The sequence below is a fragment of the Podarcis tiliguerta genome (genome assembly GCF_965153285.1).
Source record: "Podarcis tiliguerta genome assembly, chromosome: 17".
In the NCBI taxonomy this organism is placed as follows: Eukaryota; Metazoa; Chordata; class Lepidosauria; order Squamata; family Lacertidae; genus Podarcis; species Podarcis tiliguerta.
Window position 1 is genome coordinate 38088975 of NC_139550.1, and position 23327 is coordinate 38112301.

At 39.4% G+C, this 23327-nt stretch overlaps 1 protein-coding gene and 1 long non-coding RNA gene across 6 annotated transcripts in view; one reads left to right on the forward strand and one right to left on the reverse strand.

Annotated features, from left to right (window-relative positions):
- Positions 1 to 6373, reverse strand: part of MECP2 (methyl-CpG binding protein 2) — a 95600-nt gene extending 89227 nt beyond the window's left edge. Inside the window, exon 1 of one of the 3 annotated variants that reach the window (XM_083421083.1) lies at positions 6151 to 6258. In XM_083421083.1, coding sequence (XP_083277209.1) covers positions 6151 to 6185 — 35 coding nt within the window. In that variant the 5' untranslated portion in view covers positions 6186 to 6258. Of the gene's footprint in view, positions 1 to 6150; positions 6259 to 6307 lie in introns of those variants that run through there. The other 2 variants (XM_083421085.1, XM_083421084.1) reach the window with 2 other exon arrangements.
- On the forward strand, positions 6221 to 8828 carry LOC310668164. Of its 3 annotated transcripts, none has more exons than XR_014506627.1 (3): positions 6221 to 6303; positions 6587 to 6818; positions 7158 to 8828. It is a non-coding gene; the product is annotated as an uncharacterized lncRNA (long non-coding RNA). The 3 variants fall into 3 exon arrangements; XR_014506629.1 differs by lacking the exon at positions 6221 to 6303 and having other exon boundaries at positions 6418 to 6818; positions 7158 to 7263; positions 8666 to 8828; XR_014506628.1 differs by lacking the exon at positions 6221 to 6303 and having other exon boundaries at positions 6418 to 6818.
- Positions 8829 to 23327: the final 14499 nt, after the last annotated feature.

The following is a 23327-nucleotide window of genomic DNA, read 5'->3' on the forward strand; positions in this document are numbered from 1 at the left end:
TCAGGCATAATGCTGAACTGGGCTTAATCTAAAAGAGAAATGGAAGCTTCCAAAATCCCCTCATAGCTATGCCAGAGGACAACAACAGTAGGGGCTCACTGCGACTTGTGCTTGACCATGGTTTAGCATTACATCCAATAGTATATGACAACTGGTTTTATTGTAAGACCAAGTACCTTACATTATACCCTTTATTTGCTGAAATAGTTTATATTCTCCTTCAAATATTTAACATTGCTGTGTTACCTTCTGTGTTACTCAACATATTTCTACACAGACACCAATTTAATACACATGTGAAAACAGTGCTCAATATGTTTTAAATCCACTTGTCTGTACTTGTCTTTGTCACATATTTTAGCCCAGCAACTGAAAAATTACTTTGCGTCTTAAATGATGCTCCAGTGGAAAGGTACAACCCTCATACTACAGTCTTCATACTACAATAAGAGAAATGGCTATATTAGCTACAAGAGACTGGACCAATATATTTGACTTAGAAACAAAGGGTGGGGATGGGGCGAGTCATAAGGAAGTGGGATGAGAAAAATAAACTGGTCACCTAATTCACACTTAGATATAGGAAGACACAATTACAGATACACTGTTGTTGTAAATTATATAAGCAGCTCTTCGTGCAAAAGGCACATATACAGTTTCCCACAACTGCAGCCTCTAAATGAGCAACATAAGATTCTTGGTCATCTGCAATCACAGCCAGCTCTACTTTGATATCTGGATCACACCAAGTATGAGGCATTTGTGGATGTGACTGAGGAATTGTAATTGTGAGTCCATGACTGAAGTCCATGACATACTGCCATCATTATGACAACACAACTAGATTTTACACAAATCATTAACAACTCCATGATTAAACCAATAGCCCAGTTTTCCACAAAAGCTTATTCTTCGCTAATTTATCTCATGACACAGTATTTAATATAAAGACAGATAGGTAGATAGATAGGTAGATAGATAGATAGATAGATAGATAAGTCATATTTCCATGTCGTGGGGCTGAGACAAAAGGAACTGACATAAATTTGGCATATTCATAACATTCATTCCAAGAATCTGAACAGAACTGTAACTTATCGTCAGATTACTTAGGCCTCTGGGCAATCAGGATTTTTCCAATCCCAGATTTGATACTATGGAATTAAAGAGTAGTATTTGAAAGTTCTCTGCTCTAGAAGTCTCCTCAATCTACAGCAGGCTATCAGTCAACCCAGGGAGCACACACATGACAGCGTATGTAGGGTCTGGAAAGCTCAACCTCAAAAATAAAAGACTGGTATAAGACACCCAGGATGACAGGATGACAACAGGACATCACTTAGGACTAATCCTATATGTGTGCAGGGGATATTGTTTTTGTTTATTACTTTGTTATGTATTTTGTATTTTTATATTCTGCCCTATGATCCTCAGATGTAGGGTGGTGTAAAAATGTAATTAATTAATTAATTAATTAATTAAACAATCCTCTTGCTATTTTTCCCTACTTCAAATAAAGGGGCAAAATGGTTGAAGATCATCCTTCATCCTTCTCCTTACACCTTTTGTGTACATATGACCTCTGAGTAGATTCAGCGTATTTAGGGATGGGGGAAACACACTGCCTCTACTAACAGACACCCTGGGATCACCAGGAGGGTCCTGCAAGGAGTTATGGGTATGTAGATGATGGGTATGTAGTACAGGCAACTTCTGTGGAGAGTTTACAGGCAGAGAAATCCATCCATTCTATTCTGCTAGCACTGACAAATCAGATGCAAGTGAAGGAGCACCTGCTTCAACAATTTGCCAGTACAATGTTCACTAGGAAGCAGAGTATCACCAAACAGAGCCAAAGGGTGTTCCCCCCCAAAAAATCCAAAGGGGGGCACCCTCTTAACAGTGCCACATAGGCCAAACATTTGCTTCACAGCAAGATGTCAGATTATGTTTTCAATAATAACATCCCAATTATAGAAAACTCTCTCCAGTTTAACTGGTGTTGATCCTGATGCATTTGCAGCACCAGTTAAAACACATTTATTTGCTCAAGTCTTTGGTGGAGATGGATACACTTGCCCTTGCAGAACCTGTTTGTTGCTGTTGTTTTAAGGTTATATTGTTTTTATCTAAATTTGGTTTTATCGTGTAATTATATTTTATATTCTACTACCACTCTAGAATTATTCTAATGAAGAGTAGGCTTGAAATCCTCAAATAAACAATAAATTTCCAACCAGATAAAGAACACCAATATTATAAGTGCTTTTTAATAAACAAATACCTGCTAAACATCTGTTAAAGGTAGAAGAACTGAAACTGAAATTCTTGGGGGGGGGGGGGAGAAAGAAGAGTACCCCCAGTGCCCCACCCACCTCTAATTTCTACCAGAGGCATGCTCAGCAGAAAATGAGTCACAAATATTTTGTATTTTATGCACCTTCCTATGACACCGCAAGCGTGCATATTATTAGTGTTCACAACACAGCAATTTCATGATCTTAATCTATCATGTCCCCCAGGGCACTGGTATTTTACTTTGGGAGTAGCTACAACCCTATGGGAGAGCAGAGATTTTCCCACATCAACACTAACATACCTGTGTAAAACTGAGTTCTTTAGACAAGTTAGATGTGAAACATGGTATTAAGATTCAATACCTGGATAGACAAGGTCTCACACAAAATTTAAATTAACATTTCACAAAAAGCCTACTCTCAAAATACCTCCCCCAAACTTACGACCTCTGCCTCACTTGTGAAAAGTGCCTGAAGTTTTTACCTTTTCAAGTTTCTCTCTGCAAAACTTGGCGAGAAACACAAAACTCCTGATATATCAAATGAATTATATGAACACCCTACTAGAAGCCACACCTTTTGTTTCACACCCAAATCTTCACCATGCAGTAAACAAAGGCTCCAGGACATACATTTGTAGCACTGTACAGAGATTTATGCGGGATAAGGTGGGGCAGATATTTTAACACAAGGAAGCAGCAAACATTCATAGCCAACTTATGTTTGGAATATATGCACAACATGAAGCAGATGCACTGCAGTGCTTATAAGGTTTTATGAGTAGAAGGATGGAAATGCCACCTAAAACCATAAGGGTGAAGGTGACAAACATGATTGTACCACTCCAATGTCTGACATAAGCACACTCAGTTGTCTTGAGCTAGGAGAGGATGTAATTGGAGAAGCAACTATCAACCAAAACTACAATAACACTGGGAACCTGGTTTACAAAGAGCAAGCAGTGATATTATGGACTGGGTAGGAAAAGTTGCAAATAAATAGTTTGACAACTAGGATTTTTTAAAAAAATTGTGGCCAATTTAAGCAAGGATAGGATAATACCTGCAAAGCCAATACATAACAGAAGCAGATAATAAGTGTTAAATAACTTATGTGAACAACACAATTTATTTCAAAAGTTATTCAGGATAAAATCATTAGTGATATTTTTCCCCTACAGCCAAAGCACAAGCGGTGAAGGCAAAAAAAAAAAAAAAGGAAAAAGGATGAAGACCAGTTTTTATCCCTCTCCATATACCTACAGACCACATATAGTTGTTTTGTGACTGAAATGTTGTGATCACACAAGACAGCTAACATGAGAGGTCATCAAATAATTGGTAAAGAATTGGTAATCATGGCATCTGAGGATTGACAACATCAAAGTACAAAGAAAATGACAGTTACCATAAATAGAGTGACACCTACTTTCCCCTTCCCGCTCAGAGGCAGAAGACAAGTGGCACAGGCCAGGCCACAAACATGAGCTAACAAGGGCCAAAATAGATGCCCATGTGTTTTTGAAATACGTGTTTGCCTGTCTGGCTATAAAGCATGAATGGAGGAATTTATTTTTAATACCAAAAAATGTGCAAGTGGAATGGGAACAAAATTCAAACCACGCACTGTCCCTACCTCGCTGGGCTTCATTGCTTTGACTTTTTCTCCCAATCAGCAAACTTGCTATATTGGGAATGGGCTAGGAAGGAAAAAATCTTTAAGATAAGTGGCAAGGAAAGGTAAAGCAGGGGAAGAGAGTTAATTCTCATCACCCAAATGCTTTTAGTATTAAAAGTTAACTCCCTCACCCAATTTTCAAAACGGACTGGAAAGTTTGTGATTAATTAGCACATGCACAGTTGGTTCGACCCTCAACGAATGAACCGCTGCCTCTGCCTCCAATTACTTTCTCCTCTCTCTCTCTGGAAGATGCAACAGTAAGGGCTAAGTCTGCTGGGCAGCCCAACGAAAAAGTTTATGTGAACAAGAAGATATCCACTTGTCCTTTCTTTCTGGACTACACAGCAGGGAGAACTGGGGCCAACAGGGCTGCCAAAAGTGTGTGCACAACCACATAAGGCAGAAGCAACCATCTCCCAATCATTCTGCTTGCTCACACTCTCTGTTTAAGCAGTATGGTGGGAAGGCTGGATACTGCCAAGTCAGGCAGTGTGAGCTGCTGCCGCTGACCAAACATGAACATGCTCACGCTGTCAGTGGTACTGGATCCAGCACTCAAAAGGACATCATAGATAGGGCAAGTTCTGCATCAGTTATCTTTCTACTGGTGGTGTAGCTGCAAGAAATCAGCCCAGGTAGCCCAACTGTGCAACCCAAAAAAGAGGGAGAGCAAGCAAGTAAGCAGAGTTGGCAGTTGTGCTTGTAAAAAACACAATCGTTTCTGGTTGCTCATTCATTCTGGGAAGATGCATTGGGCCCAATTCTCCACACCTACCCTAAAGAGAGAGGAAATAAGTGAGTGGATCAGGGATCGGGAACCTGCGCTCCCCATGTTGCTGGACTACAATTCCTACCGTCCCTGATCACTGGCCATACTGACTATGTCATGCCAAATACAATAACTCTAATGGACCAAAGAAGCTTCTTACCCTGAGGTTGAGCCTCCCAGAGCAAAAGCAATGATGGTGATAGTCTGAAGGCAATCACTACTCTTGCAAGAAGCAGCTACCACCTCCTCTTGCTTGCATATTCTCTCTCTGAGGGCAGTGAAGACAGACAGCAGCCACTTGTGTACCACCCTGAGTAAGGGTGTAGGGGAGCAGCCACTGCCCTTACTCATCCACCAGCTCTGGGAAAGGAGACCAGGCAGATTGGGCAAGTCGTGGCTGTAAGGAAAGTTCATGTCTGCTTCCAGTTAGTTGTCAGCCATCTAGAAGGCCCTACCAAGGTGCTTACTCTTTCTCTTTGAGTGGTGTGGCACAAAGGACAGGGCCCAGTAAGCCAACCCATAGCAAGCCATCAGCCACCAACCCTGTTTCCTTGCCCTGCCTCACTTTCTGTGTGATGCAGTGAGGAGGTTTGAACTTGCTAACCCCAATCCTCACCACCGCTTTGCCCAGTGGAAATGCACAGGTGAGTCAAGCGAGACACACACACACACACTGGGCACCATGGCACTTGGGATGGAGCCCAATCCTCCTTGCTGCACAACCCAGAAAATGAAAGTGAAGAAAATGGGCAGAGGCACCAGCTTACGCTGAGGGAGGCCCAAACCACCAAACCACACACAGCCTACAGGGACACGCGCACTCTGCCCACTGCGCTGCCCACTCTCTGTGGGCAACGATGGGGTAGAAGCAAGCGGAGTGAGAGATGGAGATAAAGTGGGCCTCAGAAGCAGGCTGCCAGGTGTCCCCATCACCTGAAGTCCCAGGGCGGGCTGGGCAACTTGGCATGAGGCGCTCGCCAGAGGGACTGGGGAGGGCAAGGCACCTGCCAAAGCAAGAGGGCCACGGCAGGGATGCGGGACGAGGGGCCACGGCTGGCAGATGCCACCAGGGAGCGGGCACAGGTCACCTCTGACCTCAAGCGCGCGCCCCGCGCCAGTCCCTCCCCTCCCCTGCCCCCCTCCGGGGGCGCGCCCCGCGCCCTCCTCCTCGCCCCTCCCATTGCTGGGCAGAGGGGATCGCTGTGACGCACTCGAGGCCCTGGGCGCGCAGAGGGAAAGGGGAGGAGGAGCGACTGCCAGCGGAGAGAAGCCAGCGGCCGCAGCCCCGCCGCGCCGCCCCGCCGCCCTCCCCGCCGCTGGCCATGGTCCCGCCCGAGCCCCCTGCGCAAGTGGTGCGATGGTCCAGCCCGGCTCTTCCCCACCCCCTCTCCCCGGGTCACTCACAGTCTCTCCTCATCTCCGCTCGGCGCCGCCGCCATTTTCTTCGCAGCGAAAAACCCGCGGGGGGGGAGGGGGGAAACCGAGCCGGAGAGGAAACCCGGAGAGCCAGACCCCGCCCTCTTCGCTGCAATTGGATGCCGATTCCCATCACTCAGGGTACCTTCACGGAGCTATTGGCCGGTGCTCTTCTACACGGGCGAGGCTGCCCTGTTCCCGGCGGCCGTTAGAATTGGCGGGAAGTGCTGTCAGTAACAACGATAAAAAGTGGGTGGGGGACAGGTGCCCGCGCTGCCTCTGATTGGTTCGTGAATGTTGTCTGCCTAATGATAGGCCCGTTGGTTCATCCTTCACTGACGAAGAGGGCGGTGCGGAGTTGCGGGCAAAAGGCTTTTTGAAATGTAACGGATCTAACGGTTTTTTCCTTTCCCTTTTCTCGAAGTGCCTCAGCGGTCCCTCCCCTTTCTGTGTGGCTACGGAGGATCCTGGCCTTCTCAGGGCAAAGCGCCTTCCAAACACTGATCATTGATGCCAAGACCATGCCTGTTACTTGGTCTTGAATGTGCCCATCGAGATATACCAAGGTCATGTTTCTGCAGCCATTACTCACCCCATGAGGACCCCATGCCCGCTGGAATGTGGGTGCAGCCAGGCTGGCCCACCCATGAGGCCAGGTGAGGCAGTTGCCTCGGACAGCAGAACCCACAGGAGCAGCGGATCCCGAAGGAGAGCTTTGTGGTTCACCTCGGGTGCAAATCTGGCCATGTGTGTAGCCTAGAACACCAAGGTCTTCTGGCACGCTTGTACTGATGCTCTCCCTCAGTTACTCACTATATTGCCACGCTAAGGCCACCTTCCTCCATCCCTCCCCACTAATTCGGTCACTCATTTAAAGCCTTTCGATGGTTCCTGAAATGTACAGGTAGTCAAAGATAAGTGCCCAGCTCTCATGTTGAAACAGCAGCACCAACACATTAAATCTCCCCTCATAATATTGCACTCTTGTCTTCTAGTAAAATAGCAACACAGTCTCAACGTATTTTCTACTCCTTACAACATGAATGCAAGCCAACTGCCATGCCTGATATGTTCCAAGCATCTGAAAGAAAATTATATCATGTAAGCAATTTTTGTTAACAACCAAAACAGTCAAAACAGCCGCTCAGGCCCAAGTACCTTGAGCACAGCATCTGCAATAACATGATTGCCAGGAACAGATTCAACACAGATAAGTATATGGACCTTGCTCTGTGCTGTGCTGCAGATGTAGCATGACTTTGCCCACAGATCTCAAGGGGGAAGTAACCATGTTACGATTATAGATGGAGAATACAGAGAAAATCTATGCATGCCCTCTAACATTTCAAAGTTGAAAATAACAACCATGTGGTAGCTTAAGTTTTCCTTTGGTAAACAGATGAAATACAGGTATCCCTCTGGAAGCTGTTGCCAAAGATGAAAATAGGGGTGCATCTGTATTTATAAAACCCTTATTTTTGCATCAAGATTCAGAGGCTGTGCTTGTTGCTTCCTTATATACTAGTATATATTCACTGGTAAAAGTATTGAAACTACTCATACAGTAAAATTTACTTATTTAATTCTTTGTAGTGATGAACAAATACATTTATAAAATTATGGTTTGAAATAAATGTATTTGTCTTAAAAAAGACAAATTTTAAGTTTATTATGTTTATTATGTGGCATCAAACTTCTGACTGCCGTGGTGAATTAGTAGTTATAGGACATACATTAAAAGTATTACAATCATTACAATGAAATGCACTTGTAAAGTTTAATTTAGACTGCAATCCTAAACTCACATAATTGGAAGTACCGTAATTCTCATTGAACCCAATCAGACTTACTTTTCAATAGACATGTATAGGGCTGCAGCTTCAAGCTCTTTGAATTATTGGCAGAGTTGCGGTAGCAGTGTAACTTAGACTTCATACATAACTGCTATAGCTAAACTTCAACCAAGTATTTTGAGATCAACAACACAATTTACACTGAACTAAGTTGTAGGGCTATCTTAAAAAATGAGGGAAAGGCAGATCCAGGAAAATACACAACAGTCAGCCAGATGTTGACACCAACCAAAATTATACAACAGATTATTAAGCAATCGCTCTATGAGAATTGTTTACAAGAAGCCACATGAGTTTTCCAAGGATGTCATGTGACGCAAACCTTATCTACTTAATTTTAATTGACAACCTTCTAACTATAATTCTATGATCCAAAACAAAGTAGAAATATCAAAACAGCCCCACATAAGTTCATCCCACACAGGAAGAAGGGTAAAGGAAGAATGTGCATGCAAAAGTGAGAATGTGTGAAGGAAGGAATCCTTCAAAATCAAAACCTTATACATATTGTTGTTTGACCCAAAAATGTATTCACTATCTTACAAAGGGTTAGTCAGCACAAACAAGCAAGAAATGCATTTATCCTTCTGCCATAATACATTTGATATTACAGTATTTTAGATGCCACAATTTTTTTGTTCCTTTTGCAGGAAAAGGAGGGGAAAGAAAACTCAGTGGCAGGGATGGTGAAGGGCTTGCATAATGCTGCCAGCAGTAGGCAATCTGGCCAGGTTGATAGTAGCGTCCCATGGTGGACAGCTCCTTGCCTGCGCCTCACTTCAGCGAAGCATGCAGTCATGACCAGGACTTGAAGGGGGGGGGGGGGAGTATGGAAAACAAGAGTAAGCTCCCATCCCTGTGACTTGCCATGTGTATTAACTGTAGTTGCATCTGCCCCTAGTGCCTTTCAGGCAGAAGTGGAATAAAAACAATAAAATAAGTTTTAATTGCTCCCTTTGCAGCTTCTGCCAAGTAGTTAGAATGTGGCACCAGCTTCTATACAGCCATAAATCCCAGTATTTTCATGAGACAATTTGCCAGGGATTCACACAAAAAAATGGGAATGTCCCAGGTGAATCAAGACTGTGCTGACCTTTAAGTCTATATATAAAAGCAATTCTACACACTCGGTCTCTTTTCTGTCCCCTTCAGTGAGACTAAAGGGTAAAGCTTTTCACATGTTCCGCAGTAAGACTTCAGAATCTAGTTGTAGCAGCCACTTAAAGTCACATAGTGGTTCACAGTAGGGTTGCCACTTCTAGTTATCAGAGGGGTGTATATTATTATTTTTTAAAACAGATGAATAACAAGCACCAGATTTGTTACTTCTGTTTCTAGTGTTTTCAACTCAGTACTTCAACAGTTTGCCACCAAGCCTGCCCACTCCTTACCTAATGGCCTTGCAACTTAGTGTTACCAACATTTCTTTTTTACAAGGCTTTTGAACCCTTAACAAAACAAGAGACAAAACAAAAATCCAGCAGGTGAGTTTCTCCCCTCAATGTACATACTTTCCAGAAAAAGCCTCCCCTGTTGAATTCTAGACTCTCATGCAGTTGTTAAAACATGCAACAAGCTTTCCAGAAAAGCAATTACAACCCATTTTCATTACGATACCAAAGTTGACCAATTCTCAAAAAAATTACTGCAGAGTCATGTGTGACCACAAACATGCCAGTGCCTCTGTTTTTCTCAACGTGACCTCACTAAGATTGGAGACACATTCTCTCATCCACTTTTGCTGTATAAACGCTCCTGGGTCAGTCAGCTCGATCACACAACTCGATCACACAATGATTGAATATGCTTTTGTTATTTTCTCATCCTAATTGATAGTTAACTAGTAAAGCTGTTATAAATTATTTATCCCCTAAAAGTATTATTGCAACAACCTTTTGACTCTTGCTATTTAAAACCTTTAGTAAAATACTAAAAAAAAGTAAGCAATATATCTATAAAGAGGTTAAATTGATATCAGCAGTGAGGACCACATAAATGAAGGGTCAACTAGTAAGTTAAACTGACGTTTCCAAAACACAGGACTGCCACTGCCAGCCAGGATAAACAATGCCGAGTTAAATGGAACAATAGTCTGAGATTGTGTAAGGCAACTTCCTATGCTAACAAAACTACATCCATGAGGAATATAAAATTTTATTATGTAGAAATAAAATAATTATGTATGTTATCCTTAAGATTAACTATTAACATTTTTGTGTTCCTTATATTGAATGTGTGAGAGAGGAGGGTAAACAAACCATAAAGAGCTATAATTTTATGTTTATTCCATAAAAATAAAATAGTAAATATTAAAATTTCCAATGATAATATCTTTTAAGTATTTATGGGGTGCCTTTAATGGCTGAAATCCACTGTAGACACCTTTGAAAAAATATACTTAACATATTTAACAAAAACATCAGAACAAAAAAGTATTACACTAAAATAAGCACTAGAAGAAGACATAATACTATTATTTTTAAAATCAACTCAATAAAATACTAAACTCCAGTACTAATTACAGGTAAGAAGTGAGCAGCCTATAAAACCTATGTAAGCAATATTCAGACATAATCACAAGATTTATACATGGAAGGTTAGGAAAAAGGAGCTGACAGCATTTCAAAGGGAAAATGTAGACTGGGTTTTACAGTATTAGGCAGCAATCCTATACTCACCTGGGAGTACGTCGCATTAAACTCAGTGGGTCTTGCTTCAGAGTAGACATGCATAGGTTTCCACAGTCTGCTTAGAGTAAACCAATATTGACCAGCATAATGTTTTGGTTTTGGAGTTTTTCTTGTGTTCTTATAATCAGACAATTTATCCATTATGGCATAATCTCACAATTTTGTAATAATTGTGTTATTCTTAGTATAGTTGATGTCTTCCAAACTTCTGCGTAAAGAGACAGCTTGTACTCCTTACATAGAAGTGTAATTGAAAATGTTTGTTTTGGAGGTACTTGTCTTTTTCTTTTTCTTTTTTTATGTATGTATGTGGTTCCCCCCCCTTTTTTTTGCATATTCAATGTGTGTGTGTGTATGAAATATTAAAATATGTTTAAAAAAATAAAAGAAGAAACAAACTTCTGTGTAAAGGAATTTAACAGCCACTGTAATATAACTGGCAAATTGATACAGTAGCCTTTGCTTTCCCAGTATTAAAAGAATACAGTCATTTGATACAGTACCACTGATTGTCCCTATTTTTTTTTTTTAAAAAGTAACTGTACACACTCATTTTTTTAGTTTCTTTTCTCGGAAGATGCCCAAATAGAAGCCCAACATTGTTCTTTAACTCCCACAATTCAAAAAGCAGCTAGGGAATTTGGGCACAAGCTTTCGGGGAGGGTTGGATAGTGCTGTTATATGTGCGATATTTTTCTTGTTAAGGGAGATGGCACTGAAAAAAATTGAGAGCATATTGTTAATTCTATTAAAATCAATAGGATTATTTTTAATAAACAGGCCCCATTCAACATAGGCATACCATTTTAAGCATAGAAAGTTAAACAAATCTCAAAGGTTGGTTTTCAATCATGTTAACATCATAATTATGGTTTCAGTATTTTCTCACTATACACAGAATGTATGGTCAATTGCTATATCAGAAAAAATAACAAAGAGATTTTGTGCATTGAATAACACAAATGCTGAAGACAATTTTGTTGAAATATGACATCCTATTATAAAATACTTTATTGATAACCCTGAAGAATGGCAACCACTGAAATCACAGACTGGACAGAAATAGACTGATCTGTCCTAGAGCAAGGAAGGGGGTAAATTGGGATTTTCTTTTTCTTTTTCTTTTTTATTGTTATTGTTACAGTATTGTTATACTGTATAATGGAAATTAATAAAACTTTATTTATTTATTTAAAAAGCATTTTCTTACCATACACTGGATATTTTGTCTGAGATAAATTTATTTGATCATAGGTTTGCATTCATTCATTCATTCATTTAACTATCTATATGTGATCACCGTAAGTATTAATTTTCCTGATCAGTAACATGTCTTAAATACATTGGCATTTTACATTTGGGCAATTTTTTTTTTAATTGCAGCCTAAAATCTTATTATAAGATATAATCTTATCCACTTTCTTGAGTTATTTAGGCTATAGTCCTAATCCTACTTAATAGAAGCAGATACGGTTAGGATTGTTCTATTAGTCATCACTCCAGCAGCAGAGAGAATAATAACTATCGTCACACACGTATTAAAATTACTTTTAAAAAAGTTTTTTGTTTATTTTCCATTTATTTGTTTTAAATATCATTTTTGTCTACAGATACATGGGGCTTCCTACAATTTTGATATATTTTGAGTTTAAAAATAAGCAAAACCATCTATCTATCTTAACTTGTAATGTATATGTTTGGTTCTCTCTGACACCCCCATTCTAAATTATATAGGGATGAAATTTGATTCAATTGACATTTAAAGGCAAACTTATCTAATCCACACACTCTGAAACAATATGAAAACCGAACTCCAGCTATCTCTCAAAATTCAGACTTCTTCAAATTTGGCAGTGCAGTTATTCAGCCAAGGAGGGTTTACAAAAATGCATACAATGATGTAAAATGTCTGTACAAGTGCATATATTGCTTAAAATAACATACTATTCTGAAGGAAATTGCTAAGCAAAAATGTGTATGTTAGGCAAAATTGCATGGAAATTTACAATCACAGCGCTGATGAATTTTCAGGAGAACATTTTTTTTAAAATGCAAACTGATGTGGAAATGTGAAAAACTGAACTCACATTGGGGCAGCACGGCGGGGGGGGGGGGAGAGAGAATCAGATAAACCATCCATTCATTCATTTTATTTGTATGCCACTTTTCCACACACAAAATGCTCAAAGTGGCTTACAACAAAGAAACAGGGATACATTTCAAACACTACAAAAACAGTTTCATAATAGCATAGCAAAGCAATAACATAGGAACAATATCATAACATAGCAAAACAATAACACAACAATTTCATAATAACTTAGCAAAATAAATATATAATAACATACAAACATGCACATTTCAATACTATAAATATAACAGCATCACTTAAACAACATGTGGCATTTAATAGCAAAAATAACAAAGGAGCTTCACAGTTATACCTTAGTCCTAGAATTCCCCCTCCCATGATGTTGCTCCTGCAGCAGCTTCTTATAAGATGCCCCCCCTCCCCACTTACGCGGGGGTTACGTTCTGTTATGTTTTGAATCGGTTTGTATGTACCAGTCTATAGTGGAAAGAAACACAACCAAGCAGTACATCTCGACCTAAAAATATTTTACAACAGGAAATAAAGGATGCTGACAGTGTACATATATATTTTTATAAATAGTAACAACAATAAACTTGACTGTAGTAAATAAAAAACGAGGAAGTGGTTATACAACAGTATTCAACCACCAATTTCTAGTGGCAGATTTTAAAGCTGTGGCCACTAAATTTTCTTGAATGCACTGAACTCATCAGTTTAGACTATTTGTATACAGTAATTCAGGAAGAAGAGAAAAGATGAATTTGGGGAGAGAGAGTCACATTATTTGGTTTCTTTACACAGATTCAAGCTTGTTTTTATTATGTATTTTACCTAGCCTTCACCAAAAGTTTCCAGGGTGGGTTATAGTAAATAAAAATACAATTAAACAACAACTCCACCCACAACTCTGAAACAGTCATAGCATAGAACATATTCTAGGGCCATGGTGGACAGGGGGTGGGGTGACCATAGAGCAGAGGAGTAAGAGGAGGCTTGAGCACCTGGCAGTTGCAGGTGCTGGGCACCTGGCTGAGGTGAGCCATGAGTGCCCAGCAGACAAGTAGCAGGAGATGATGGCAGGGCAGAGTGCAGAGGCACTGGGAGTTTTGCCTCAGGTTGCAAAATGGCCCAGCTCCGAGAATAAGTAAGTTTTTCTTGATTTTGCTGTTTTATCTTTTGTAAACCACTTTGAGGTTTTTAAACATAACAACAACAACAACAATATACCACCCTATACCCACAGATATAGATTTTATTAAATAATATAAATAAAAATAAGGGACTGAATGCTGGAGGGACACTCATGGAATCAAGTTAGGAAGGTTTCCCTCCCAGCTGTTTAGGTTTGAAGACAAAGGGTTGTCTCCAGCTTTCCATTCTAGAGGGAAACAGTTGTAACTTAAAGAGACCACATCCTATTTCTTAAACATTTACTGCTGTAGGGTTTGGGAGTCTCCTGCTGTCCCCAGCTGTGAATGGGCATCTGTCAATTTTGGTTTCACTTTCTCATTTTTCTCAATGTTGGTTCACCTTTACACATCACTTTGCATACTTTATTATTTCTTTAATCCTCATAAAAATTAATCCACATTTTAAGGTGAATTTATCCTAATATACACATTTTAATGCACTTTTGCCTAATAGACAAATATTGTGCCAGAATGTGCAAATTAGGCAAGTTTGCATTTAAATGTGGACTGAATTGAATTTCTCCTCCATTCCTTTTGTGGAATAGTGGTGGCAAGATACCCTCCTGCACTGTGCATAGTTCTGAGGAGAAGGAGAAAACAATGGCAGGGCTATTTTGAGAGAAGCAGGTGCTGGCTCAAGGGGATACTCCTTCTGCAGGAGTCTCCAGCAGGGCCAGTATTTCCAGGGCTCTCTCTAGCAGTGGCTCCTGTCCCCAGTTTTGTCCGTTGTCTATCATAAGGGTCCAAATCTGAGCCCAGGTCAACTGCATTGCTAAGATTCACATTACCTGTACCGTGTTGGTTTTTAAAGAAACTTGGGAGGCTGTAGAACGATTAGAGGAAGAAGGTGCTTAACCCATTCCCTGCCAACTCTCTTTCCATTCAAAATTAACCCACACCACACTCTGTTTCTCCTTACAGGAGTCCTAATGCATACTTTGGGTTATCATATATCTGGAAACAGATACTGAGAAGGAAAAACAGCCAGCAGAGAAAGACCCTGCTTTCTACCATTTTTCTTCCCTATTCAAAGCTGTAGCCTGCCAAGGCAGATTTTAATTTGTGATCACCACCACCATCATTACTGCTTCATTGCAAGTTCTTTATGTGCAAATGTATAGTTTGCCTTCTGAAAAGCTAACACTGCAGCAGAGGGCACTGTTATTCCATTATAGCTGCTGACTTTGATAGAGCTATATAGAGATGCAGAGGCCTTAGAGAAATTCAACTGTACAAATAAAACTGAGTATCCATTCTGAATATCCAAATTGCAATTAGAACTATATCATATTCTGGAAAAATAAATAAATAAAATAAAGTGGGTGACTATATAATTCACATTTTAAGCAAAGTCATAAAGGAGTTAGCTTGCTCCTCCAAGAGATAAAATTAGGAAAGGTTCACTTTCTTCAAATCCATATCAGATACAGTGGTACCTCTGGTTACGTACTTAATTTGTTCCGGAGGTTCGTTCTTAACCTGAAACTGTTCTTAACCTGAAACACCACTTTAGCTAATGGGGCCTCCCGCTGCTGCCGTGCCACTGCTATGCGATTTCTGTTCTCATCCTGAAGCAAAGTTCTTAACCCAAGGTACTATTGCTGGGTTAGCAGAGTCTGTAACCTGAAGTGTCTGTAACCCGAGGTACCACTGTAGTTTACATTAGGAGCAAGGGGTGTTTCCTCACAGTTTCAAAGATAAATTGGATATCACCGAATAAATTGGATTATCACAGGATAAATTGGATGCATATTTCATATCAAACAATAGTGTGGGTAAACTGTATGTGACTTCAATGTACATTTAGATTCTGATAATAATTCCTGATTATGCATTTCAATGAATGCTTATGTGCACAGATCTCATTGCTTAGAGCAAGCAAGGAAATGTGGGTTGCATGGTGAAGGAAGTTTAAAAGGATGATAAGTTAACTCTTCAAAAAGTAGGAGCAAAATGCAGAAGCAGTTGTGTTTTTTTAAGTTACAGGTCTGTGCTTATGGAAATGGGGTCCAACTTGGTTTCGTCTGCTGGGTAGGGGGAGAATAAGCTTAAACATATTCAAGAATAAGTAAAAATCAATTAGTAGGATGTGACAATGGAAAAAGCAATTTTGCACTGCAGTTGAAATTGACTGGTAATAGGAAGTACAAAATGCATTAATTCTAAAAGTTAATTAATCATTCTCACATAATTATATAAAAATTCCAAAGCAACCTAAAAATAGTAAACACACCATGAGCCCTACTAATATACATTGGAAACTCCAACTGTTCTATTTAGAAAAAGATTCATACTGTTAAAACCATAAAACTTGTGCACTCAGATGGTGTTGCACACAGGAGTTTTACAGGATTGCTGCTTAAAAGCACATTTTAAACACCATTAAGACAATTAATAAAAGGTGAGTTGACCAAAGCAATTAATTGCCACAAGATTTCCTGTGTCCAGTACCATAGAAGGGTTAGGAAAGAATTAGATTCACTTAAAGTGCAATTCTGTACACATTTGCCTGAGAATAAAACATCACTGAACTCAATGGGGTTTACTTTTGATTAGAGTTGTATAGAATTGTGCTGTCAGGGGGGTTAAGATCTATCTGTTATTGTGAGCCATGATGGCTAAAAATGAAGCCAGTTTTTAAAATTATCTCTGATTATTTCAGACCAGCAGCACAGAATGTGTATTATGTGGATCTTGCCCTGGTTGTGAACTTCTCTGGACAATTAACACACTGTACAAATTCTTACATTCCTCTTTCAACACTCAAGCAAGTTTATAGGTCTTATGGCTTTGCTTTAAAATGTGTACCCAGTGAAAATAAATGTCAACAATCAGTTTGAAGACTTTACAAATTCAGGAAGTGGGATGAATGTAAATTTAATACACACATATATATAATTAAAAGTAAAATCCCAAGAGTACATATCAGGCAAAGATAAAGTAGACCTTCTAGTAAGCAGCAGGTGATTGGGCCTCTCTTGTCTGGTCCCAGTATCTACATAATTAATTAATTAAACTTTTATACCACCCTTCATTCAAAGATCACAGTGTCATTCACAACACAAAAATACAAACTGAGAACACAAACAAAGACAAATCAATAACTCCCATCCTACCAACACATTTAAAAGTCCATAATCAGCCATAATCCTCTGGCACCCAAAGATAGTTCATCTATCAGAGTTTTTTCCTCCCTCCAGTTAGGAGAGTAAACTTTATTTTATAAGCATTATTATTGCAAACAAGACAATGCAAATTAAGCAAATATATTGAAAAGTGTTTTATTTAAATTGCAAAAACTGGATTTTATTTCTATGTATCCTGATAACGTTTGTCTTCCAGCAATAATGTTGGCAGAATGCCTTTGGCAACGGAATGCCCTTTATATTTTGCAAATGGCCCTACTCTGTGTTGTGTTAAGTTTCCTCCTTGCCCTTCCTGGAAGTGTGAAGCAGGGATGAGCTAGGCTTTAATTGGACCGGGACAGCTGTTGTGTGCTAATCCCCCAAGTTTAATTTCTTCCCATGTTCTCTGCCACTCTCTGAGGATTCAAAAGGATAATCCACTCCTCCTTTGGCCACAACCTCTTCTACACTCTCCTCAGAGTCAATAAGGTTAGAGTCTATTAGCTATTGCAGGGCTTTGTTGGACTCCAAACCTGTTCATAAAGACCCTTGACTTCCTAACAGAGTTCTAGTGCTTTGAATAGTTGCGCAACAGAAAGGAATCCAACAGCTGAAATTGTTCCTACCATGGAGATACACTGATGTTAATTTTTTCCAACTGTTGAATATCTGCCTATTGTTCATTTGTTAAAAGTGCAGCATCACTCCTAGGAAGAAAATCTGGTCGCCCTGCTTTCAATTCCAACCTGCTCCTTCAAGAACAGCCATTATGCCGTGGACTTTGCACCCCACCCTCTAAATTTCTACTGTCCATCACTCCTAAGATGTATAGATGAGGAGGAGGAGGATATGTATACCATCCTTCATCTGAAGATCACAGGGCAGTTCACAAGACATGAGACAAATATTGATTTGTTTAAAAAAAAAAATTCTCATTCTGTATTTTTCTGTTGTGAATAATAATACTCTGCAATTTTACAAGAAGTAAACTGAAGGCAGCTCTCAACATAGTAAAGGCAAGAAAAAAACACAATCACACACAACCAATAAAATACTTTAAAAAAGTAATTAAAACCATTTTGAAGGATGGGTCAGAATTTATAAAAAGCACCCTGGAATAAATCAGACTTTGTTGCCTGCTTTAATGCAGGAAGTGAAGGAGCCAGGTAAGGTGTTTCACTGTCCAGGTGCTATAACACCTCCCTCCCCCTGTCCACTTGTCGCACCACTGGTGGCAGGAAAACAACGATTAGGGTCTCTGTAGAGAAATGGAGTTAATGAACAAGTTCATATGTCAAATCGTGGCCTCAGGCTACTTAGAGACAATAACAGCACTGTAAATTGACAAAGAAACAGGCTGGTAATTAGTGAAGTTGTTAAAGGATAACAGTAATGTTATCTGACATCCTGGTTCCTGCCAGAATTTAGGGGAGGACACATTCTGAACCAACTGAAATGTATGAATTATCTTCATGGGTAGCTTCATATAGTTTGCAATAAAGTTGTCCAACCTGGAGGTGACTAGGTACGGCTGCCATTTCAAAAAATAAAAACCAGGACACCATGAAAGTTCTTGAGCTTTTTTCTTTTGTTTTCTTTTTTATTTTATTTTTACAATAATGTCAAAAAACTTGATTTTTCAATTGACTTTTATTACTTTAGTGTACAGTGCAACTTGAACATTATCCTTTAATTACCCCTTGTTTAGTTTTTGTTTATTGAACTCAGGGGTGTGTCTTAGTTAAAATGCTGGTCTCTTTCCTCCTATCCCCCCTTCACTTTTTCCCGTTATAACAAAATAGCACAACTTTTATATAATGCCATAACCCAGTGATAACCCATGCATCCTTCTGGAGAGCAAAAGCAAACTAAGGAGGAAATAATAACTGATTTCCCAAGCGCAGTGAACAAGAAAGAAATAAAAACAGACAGAAACTATAAACAGAAACTTTTAAATTTGAAGGAAATTGCACTTTTAGTAACAACAAAAAATATACACAAATCAAGTCAGGGAAAACATTAAAGGCTGGAACGCAATGATTTGACAATGGCATCTTGTGCATTCCCCACAAAAAGTGGGCAAACAAAGGATGTCAATGCACTGTAGGACAATTGTTGTCTCTGTGTTCTGCCTGAGTTAAAACAATTTTTGAGGCCTAAATTTTAACATAATTTTTTGGCTTGCAGTGCGCTGCCATTTACCTCATGATCAGTGTTTCCAGCCCTAGTCTACCAACCTGCCACACAGCCCCAGACCAGATCTCTCTTATTATAGCTTTTTCTATAATGCCTCTCTATCCCTTGCACATTTTAAATCCCTACATCCTTTTCTTTCTTGGGGTGTGTGCATGCGTGAGAGGGGGCAATTCCGTGACCTCAATCCTGAGATCCTCTTGTTCTACATTTTGTGGTTGGCGCCCTTCCTGTTCCTCACCTAGTGTGGAAAGGGTGGGGTGGACTGGATCATGCTGTGGGTCTCAGGAAAGATGCTAAGCCTAATACCTGATCCCTCTGGCTCAGAGCCGATGGGACAGTAAAGTAGGCCATGGAATAATGGAGGGTGGGTACAGGAAGGGTAGTAGAGAAGGGTAGGTTGAGATGAGAGATGCTCACATAAATTGGTATTGATAAAGAAGGATAGAAGTGTCTTCCTCCACTGTAGTGGTCTGGCTTCAGTTCCAGCATGGAACTACACTGTCTTCACTGTTGTACTCAACCACCGGCCTGTCAGTACTGTGAAATTATATTCCAACCAAAGAAGAATGGTTGAATAAATTATGCGAATACTTGGAATTAGCTGATTTGATAAGACAAAAGCCAAAAAATATAATCCAGAAACAATGGAAATGCTTAAATGATTATCTATGTAGACAAGGAATAAATGTAAGGTATTGGTTATGTTTAGAATAGATTTATGAGAGATTTAGAAAACTTATTGATTAGAATATTTGTGTGAGATTGTATGGAAAAAATACGGAATAACAAATACAATCTTGCTTAAAATGTATATAGGAAGTGCAGTGTAAGCGATGTAAGTCAATCAATGAAATTTTATTATTATTTTCATATTGAGATATTTGTAGAATAAATCTGAAAAATTCTTCCAACTTTTCTTCTTTTTTTCTTTCTTCTTTCTTTTTTTTCTTTTCTTCTCCCCCCCCTTTGTTCCTTTTTTCATATATATGTGCTTATTTATTATTATTACTATTAGAAATATATATGTATGTAATATTTTGCTTATATTTTGTAACAATTATGTTAAATGAACAATAAAATTATTTTTTAAAAAGGAATATGTTTGCACTATGTACAGCAAGCTTGTACTATACACCCTATGGAAACAGGTTTGAGTGTGAAGGCTCTTTTGTAATGAAGAGTGTGTGGTGTGGATTTGGTGGTTGTTTCCCCTTTTCTCCGGCAAGATAAATCCTGCATCCTGCTGCTGCTGCTGCTGCTTCTAGCCACAAACTTTGACCTCTGTAATCCAAGGCTGGAAATATTCCAATATAGCGGCTAATGCATTATATTTTGGGGCTCATGAGCTCATGTCTTCTCTGGGATGGCCCAGCTGGGGCAAAGGTAGTATAAACAGCCCTGTAAGAAATGCAGGAAGATAGAACTTTGCTGCCCCTCCTGTGATGAAATACATTTATGCTACTTTCCCAAGTTCCAATACCCTTTTAACTAAATGAAGAAATGGGCAGCAGTATCCGGACGACGTGAGGGAGCTGTGAAGATACAAATACAAGCAGGTTTGATGCTCAATAGAAAGGGCAGGTTAAGCCTCCCACTCCAAGTCATAAGAGAGATTACAGTGTATTTCTGTGTGCAAACACCTTGGTATAGCACACAAACCTCGAAATATATAAGCTCTCCAGCATACATGCAGACTACTCATAATAATGAGAGGCATTTTATTGAGGAATTTCATAAAATTATTTCTGGCAAGTAGATAAGGGTGATCTGCACAATGGCATACTTGGTAAACTGAATCTGGTGTTCTCGTGCTTGCAGCATTAGTTTCAAATAAATGAAGCAATTGATCCATTTTATCTAACTGTTTTGTGTTTGGAGGCACCCACAAAAACAATTGCAAAAACCACCCCCAAATTGGGGATATATTTTACTGGAACTGGATAGGGTCTCATTTTAGCAACTTACATTTTAAAAGATTGATTAATATTTCACAAAGCAAGCAGTGTTGTAAGGGGGAGCAGGGAAACAAACATTGGACATTCCAGAAAAAAAATGAACATGAGATAAGCTCTCAAGTACAGAGTACAGTATATAGTCTGTGGCTAATGAAACACCTGACACAAGGGGAGATGTTTTATCCGTCTCTTACAAAAAATGCGCACACATCCTGTCAGTGCACCTTAACATAACTCTTACGCTAACAACAAAACCAGGTCTAATTATAGCCTAATCACTATGCTCTCCCAGTACAGTAGAGAGAAAATGGGAGAAAACCAGTTATTAGCCCTGCCAAGAGCATCTCTGCACCAGCCAATGCCATTCTACCAAAGTTCCCTATCCTATTCTACACTCTATTTAAAGTTTATTCTTAATTTTAAGTTTAACCTTGCGCATTGTCCCTGGACCACTGCTTAGACTTATTTATTTGCAGCATTTATGAAATTCTGTTCCAGTGAGAAATTTCTCAAAGTATGATGTGATAAAAAGAGCAGATACAATTAAACAGTGTAGAATAAATGAACAAATAAATAAAAACATGTAACTTACATATAATAAGTAAAACGGCAATTTAAAACTGGGGAGTGGAGTGGAGGCAGATAATGAAGTAGTTTAGTGGGCTTCCCCATGGAGGTTGTTCTGTAACCACTTAAGATGTTTCATTAAGAATTAAGCAGTATACAAATTATGCTAATTATGTTAAATAAACAAATAACAGTGTAGGCACCACCATTGAAAAGTCTCCATTCTACTGTGCCTCAGAGACCTTACTTAAAGGGATACAGAGCAGGTCCCAACAGCTGGAACCAACCTGGTTCCTTCAATTCTCTGAGGCCTCCTCTGGGTACTTCCTCCAAGGTTGGTTCAGAGGGTTACAGGAAGGAAGAGGGCCTTTTCCATTGTGGCCCCTACTTGTAGAATTCTCTTCCCAGTGAGGTCTGCCTGGTGCCACCATTAACATCCTCTGAGTGCCAGGTAAAAATTTATCCCATGCGCTTGACAGATTAGGATTATTTTAACATTGATTGTAAAAATTTTTGCTGCTGTTTTACCTGGTTTGTTTTATGGGTTATTGTATGGTTTTTATTGTACTGCAATACTCTTATGCCATGCACTATGCAGGTTTTTTAAAAAAGTGTCAAATAACTAATTAATTGAAATAATAATAGAGAATTTGCAGGGGCTAGCTACATGTAACATGCAAATCGAGTACTTTTATTTTCTTTTAAAATTAATTACAGTTTTGGAGTGAGGAATTTAGAGCCAAGTAGTAGCGAAGTAGCTCAACACTTCCTTTGCCTTTCAGTTTCTGCACTACAAATTGCCTCCCCCTCCTTTTCAACACACACACACACACACACGCAATCCCAAAGCAGCTTTTCTAAATAGAACAAACCTAGGCTGGGCTCTAATCCAGGGGGTGCTGCAAAGGAAGATTGTTGTCTCTGGGTGATTTACAATTAATCAGCTGGGTTTCCAATGACAGCCACCCCACCCTGCCAAATTAGGCCACTAAAATTAAGAAAGCTTTAGGGAGAAAAGAAGAGCAGACTTTTGTGTGAAAGGAATATGAGCTCAGTTCTGGTACGGAAAATAAATTCCTGAGCCGGGAGCAATCAGAGGCACTCTTTTCCTAAATTTCCTCTCCACTGAGTACTTTTTAAATACCTGGCTCCAACTGGTGGATCTACAGGTTGAAATGAGAAAACAAAGCTCATCTTGAAAACCTGAAATTTGACCACCCTGTTCTAATACATTTGTAGTAGTACACTCCTTCAGTGACTTCAGTCTGAAACAGCTGTAAATTTTTCAAATAAAAAACTAACATGCACAATATTGAGGGTGCTATCCATTTTAAGCATTTTAGAGAATGGGAGGATATAAGTGTATAATAATAATTACTATCAAAAATTTATAGCCTGCTCATCATTAAAATAATCCCAGAACTTGGTGCAATATGAAAAATCAAAAGTATATAATCAAATAAAACATAGAACCTTCAACCCAAGTCATACTGA